This window comes from Oncorhynchus mykiss, chromosome 9 (genome assembly GCF_013265735.2).
Source record: "Oncorhynchus mykiss isolate Arlee chromosome 9, USDA_OmykA_1.1, whole genome shotgun sequence".
NCBI classification, from domain to species: domain Eukaryota; kingdom Metazoa; phylum Chordata; class Actinopteri; order Salmoniformes; family Salmonidae; genus Oncorhynchus; species Oncorhynchus mykiss.
In genome coordinates, this window is record NC_048573.1 from 73,166,742 (window position 1) to 73,172,741 (window position 6,000).

General features: G+C 50.4%; 1 protein-coding gene across 14 annotated transcripts in view; it reads right to left on the reverse strand.

Moving 5' to 3' along the window:
* Positions 1-6,000, reverse strand: part of ubr4 (ubiquitin protein ligase E3 component n-recognin 4) — a 161,348-nt gene that overhangs the window by 96,048 nt on the left and 59,300 nt on the right. For 12 of the 14 annotated variants that reach the window (XM_036988965.1, XM_036988957.1, XM_036988959.1 and 9 more), the window contains 4 exons: positions 5,472-5,664; positions 4,235-4,360; positions 1,445-1,546; positions 702-872 (listed from right to left, as the gene is read on the reverse strand). In XM_036988965.1, the coding sequence (XP_036844860.1) occupies positions 702-872; positions 1,445-1,546; positions 4,235-4,360; positions 5,472-5,664 (592 nt within the window). The remainder of the gene's footprint in view (positions 1-701; positions 873-1,444; positions 1,547-4,234; positions 4,361-5,471; positions 5,665-6,000) is intronic. The other 2 variants (XM_036988970.1, XM_036988966.1) reach the window with 1 other exon arrangement.

Sequence of the window (6,000 nt, forward strand, 5' to 3'; positions counted from 1 at the left end):
TGCTGAACTGAATCCGGTCTAAACACTGCTGAACTGAATCCGGTGTCTCACTGCTGAACTGAATCCGGTCTAAACACTGCTGACCTGAATCCGGTCTCAACACTGCTGAACTGAATCCGGTGTCTCACTGCTGAACTGAATCCGGTCTAAACACTGCTGAACTGAATCCGGTCTAAACACTGCTGAACTGAATCCGGTGTCTCAACACTGCTGAACTGAATCCGGTGTCTCACACTGCTGAACTGAATCTGGTGTCTCACTGCTGACCTGAATCCGGTGTCTAAACACTGCTGACCTGAATCCGGTGTCTCAACACTGCTGAACTGAATCCGGTGTCTCAACACTGCTGAACTGAATCCGGTGTCTAAACACTGCTGACCTGAATCCGGTGTCTCAACACTGCTGACCTGAATCCGGTGTCTCAACACTGCTGAACTGAATCCGGTGTCTCAACACTGCTGAACTGAATCTGGTGTCTCACTGCTGAACTGAATCTGGTGTCTCACTGCTGACCTGAATCCGGTGTCTAAACACTGCTGACCTGAATCCGGTGTCTCAACACTGCTGAACTGAATCCGGTGTCTCAACACTGCTGAACTGAATCCTCCGCTATACTGCCTCCCAGCCTACTACAGCGATGGAACTGGTTTGTCCCACATTCATAGTTAAGAACTAAAAAAGGTATAGCAGTGGCACTGTACCATCAGTTGGTCAGTCATCTCAACACTCTTGTCCTGAGTGTGTAGCTCGTTGAGGGCCTGCTGAGCTCGGCTGCTGCTGCCTACAGCGGAGGCCTGCTGGAAGTTAGTCTGGATGGCATCCATCAGGAAGATCAACATCTCCAGAACCACGGCCGCCGTGGAGGAGCCAGACTGGAGAGAGAGAGAGAGAGAGAGAGAGAGAGAGAGATGGAGAGAGAGAGAGAGAGAGAGAGACACGGAGAGCGAGAGAGACAGAGAGAGAGACACGGAGAGCGAGAGAGACACGGAGAGCGAGAGAGACAGAGAGAGAGACACGGAGAGCGAGAGAGACAGAGAGGGGGAGAGAGAGAGAGAGAGAGAGAGACATGGAGAGAGAGAGAGAGAGACACAGAGAGAGACAGAGAGAGAGACACAGAGACAGAGAGAGAGACACAGAGACAGAGAGAGAGAGAGACGGAGAGAGAGGAAGTCAACGTCAGCCACTGATACGTCATAACAACGTCAGAATATTATCAGAAACGTCTCATAACAAATACTGATCTTAAAATGTCCCTGAATGTCAAGACAAAGTGTAAATATGGATTAATTGGAAACCGTTTTGACAGATACATTGCCCCCCCGACACGCATTTCTTTACACAGACGTGATGTAGGTCTGGTTTTGACTGAACGTTTAACACATAAACTAACTCTTGACGTTAGAGTGCAAGAGACGTCGCTGCCCTTCGGTAGAAAACCTCTCACCACTTGTGCCAGCAGTTCCTCCTGACATCCCTCGATGTTCTTACAGACGCTGCTCTTCTTGGGACGGTCCTCGTCGCCAGGCTTGCCCTCACAGATGGTCACCTGTGACGTGAACAATGTTTTTATTTTATTTTTTAGAGTGACTTGTCCAATCCCCAGACCTCTAGACGTTGTATATTGTCTGGTGCCCCCCCCCCCCCCCCCCTCATGTCGTGTAAGGAGTTTTAATTTGCCTGAAATCCACAACATGACAAAGAGCGGGACAAAGGTTAACACGGGAGTCATTTTTATGGCGCAATGCAAATTTCGGAGAAAATAGACAAACGCTATCTAATCTTATGTTTGTCGGTCATTTTAACGCTGAGCAAGGCAGTTAACCTACTGTTTCCCCGGGCGACGAAGACATGGATGTCAATTAAGGCAGCCCCCCCCCCCCGCACCTCTGATTCAGAGGAGTTGGGTTAAAATGCGGAAGACTTGCATTCTAAAACAGATCAGTTCTACAAAGTATGGGAACCTTATCTAAATGACCTAGAACCTGAGGTATCAGCTGTTATGCTGCAAGGATTCTCTTAGAATGGCGGGGATCTATGTATTTCAGAACTACACGGGTGGAACCTAACCTCTTGGTTTAAACTGAGCTTTTTTGTTTAATTTCGGTTTGTAAGTTTGTTTCAAATGCATGTATTGAGAGACGCAATGATGGTGATGGGGTGAGAGAAGCACAGAGCGGGGAGAGGAAAATGGTGTACGTATATATATATATATATGTGTATATGTGTGTGTGTGTGTGTGTGTGTGTGTGTGTGTGTGTGTGTGTGTGTGTGTGTGTATATATATATATATGTGAGTGTAAGTGAGTGCTGTTGTTGTTGCTTCGTCTCCGTTGTTGTGGGTGAAAATTGTGAAATTAAAATTTGAAAAAATACTGTTACAAAAATGAGGACACATTTCAGTTGAACGCATTCAGTTGTGACGACCGACTCGGTATCTATCCCCCATTCAGTTGTGACGACCGACTCGGTATCCCCCATTCAGTTGTGACGACCGACTCGGTATCCCCCATTCAGTTGTGACGACCGACTCGGTATCTATCCCCCATTCAGTTGTGACGACCGACTCGGTATCTATCCCCCATTCAGTTGTGACGACCGACTCGGTATCTATCCCCCATTCAGTTGTGACGACCGACTCGGTATCTATCCCCCATTCAGTTGTGACGACCGACTCGGTATCCCCCATTCAGGTGTGACGACCGACTCGGTATCTATCCCCCATTCAGTTGTGACGACCGACTCGGTATCTATCCCCCATTCAGTTGTGACGACCGACTCGGTATCTATCCCCCATTCAGTTGTGACGACCGACTCGGTATCTATCCCCCATTCAGTTGTGACGACCGACTCGGTATCCCCCATTCAGGTGTGACGACCGACTCGGTATCCCCCATTCAGGTGTGACGACCGACTCGGTATCCCCCATCCAGTTGTGACGACCGACTCGGTATCTATCCCCCATTCAGTTGTGACGACCGACTCGGTATCTATCCCCCATTCAGTTGTGACGACCGACTCGGTATCCCCCATTCAGTTGTGACGACCGACTCGGTATCTATCCCCCATTCAGTTGTGACGACCGACTCGGTATCTATCCCCCATTCAGTTGTGACGACCGACTCGGTATCCCCCATTCAGTTGTGACGACCGACTCGGTATCCCCCATTCAGTTGTGACGACCGACTCGGTATCTATCCCCCATTCAGTTGTGACGACCGACTCGGTATCTATCCCCCATTCAGTTGTGACGACCGACTCGGTATCTATCCCCCATTCAGTTGTGACGACCGACTCGGTATCTATCCCCCATTCAGTTGTGACGACCGACTCGGTATCTATCCCCCATTCAGTTGTGACGACCGACTCGGTATCTATCCCCCATTCAGTTGTGACGACCGACTCGGTATCTATCCCCCATTCAGTTGTGACGACCGACTCGGTATCTATCCCCCATTCAGTTGTGACGACCGACTCGGTATCTATCCCCCATTCAGTTGTGACGACCGACTCGGTATCTATCCCCCATTCAGTTGTGACGACCGACTCGGTATCTATCCCCCATTCAGTTGTGACGACCGACTCGGTATCTATCCCCCATTCAGTTGTGACGACCGACTCGGTATCTATCCCCCATTCAGGTGTGACGACCGACTCGGTATCTATCCCCCATTCAGTTGTGACGACCGACTCGGTATCTATCCCCCATTCAGTTGTGACGACCGACTCGGTATCTATCCCCCATTCAGTTGTGACGACCGACTCGGTATCCCCCATTCAGTTGTGACGACCGACTCGGTATCCCCCATTCAGTTGTGACGACCGACTCGGTATCCCCCATTCAGTTGTGACGACCGACTCGGTAACCCCCATTCAGTTGTACGACCGACTCGGTATCCCCCATTCAGTTGTGACGACCGACTCGGTATCCCCCATTCAGTTGTGACGACCGACTCGGTATCCCCCATTCAGTTGTGACGACCGACTCGGTATCCCCCATTCAGTTGTGACGACCGACTCGGTATCCCCCATTCAGTTGTGACGACCGACTCGGTATCCCCCATTCAGTTGTGACGACCGACTCGGTATCCCCCATTCAGTTGTGACGACCGACTCGGTATCCCCCATTCAGTTGTGACGACCGACTCGGTAACCCCCATTCAGTTGTACGACCGACTCGGTATCCCCCATTCAGTTGTGATGACTGACTCGGTATCCACCATCTCCCTCATCTTACCTTGCCCTTGTCGCTAGAGCCCAGGCTGCTCTGATGGCGGATGGCACTCTCAGGCATCCTCAGTTCACTCTGGAAGGCTGACGACTCCTTCATGGTGCCGCTGCTGGGGCTGCGCTTCACCAGGGCCTGAGGACGACCGCAGGTTGGTCAGAGGAGATATTTGACTGTCTGAACACACACACGCACGCGCGCATTCAAGACCACAGTTGCGCACACGATCCCACACACACACGATCCCACACACACACACACGATCCCACACACGATCCCACACACACACACGATCCCACACACACACACACACACGATCCCCCACACACACACACACACGATCCCACACACACACACACACACACACACACGATCCCACACACACACACACACACACGATCCCCCACACACACACACACACGATCCCCCACACACACACACACGATCCCACACACACACACGATCCCACACACACACACGATCCCACACACACACACGATCCCACACACACACACGATCCCACACACACGATCCCACACACACACACACGATCCCACACACACACACACACGATCCCACACACACACACACGATCCCACACACACACACACGATCCCATACACACACACACGATCCCATACACACACACACGATCCCACACACACACACACAATCCCACACACACACACACAATCCCACACACACACACACAATCCCACACACACACACACAATCCCACACACACACCACACACACACGATCCCACACACACACACACGATCCCACACGACCCCCCCCACACACACACGCATTCAAGACCACAGTTATGCACACGATCACACACACACACACACACACGCTAATACATCAGTGAAAATACAGACAGGCAAGGCATGCAGATATTATTACGATCCATATAAATCTGTCTATATTAATCACTTATATTAATCACTTATATTAATCACTTATATTAATCACTTGAATTAATTCTGTTTTTAAAGTTGAATCATGTCAGCCAGTTAATTCTGAGATGTTTTAAGTTGTACTACTTGATAAACAGACAACAACAACAACAAGAACAACAAGAACAACAACAACAACAAAACAGTGGATGGATTCCCTAACGTAACGTTTCTTAAGGTGAGGCTTTAACAGCTAGAGATCCCAAGCTAACTGGGGCACTGATGGTTATGAGGATAAGCCAATGGGATGGATGGAATAAGTGATATAGCAAGCCAAAAGTTACCGCAGTGGTTCTCTTCCCATGGTGACCTGAGGTATTCGGTCTCACCTGACAGGTACCGTCCTCCTTGGCCCCGCAGTCACAGAAGAAAGAGCCGTATTTGGCATAGGAGATCTCGTGGTCTTTGTGACAGACCTTGGCGCACACTGTACACACACCTACCCCGTCCAGCATCTTACACGTGTGACAGTGGTACCTAGGAGAGGGGAGGTTGACTTATAATAGATGCACTAGAGACGTCTCAATTACCCTGTCCTTTCTCCTGAAGTGTACACTCGTATAGAACACCCCCCTCCTAGAAATGTAAAAGCATTGGGATTGGTTGGTTGGTGGGGTGGGATTGGTTGGTTGGTTGGTGGGGTGGGGTTGGTTGGTTGGTGGGGTGGGATTGGTTGGTTGGTTGGTGGGGTGGGATTGGTTGGTTGGTTGGTGGGGTGGGATTGGTTGATTGGTGGGGTGGGGTTGGTTGGTGGGGTGGGGTTGGTTGGTGGGGTGGGGTTGGTTGGTTGGGTGGGGTGGGATTGGTTGGTGG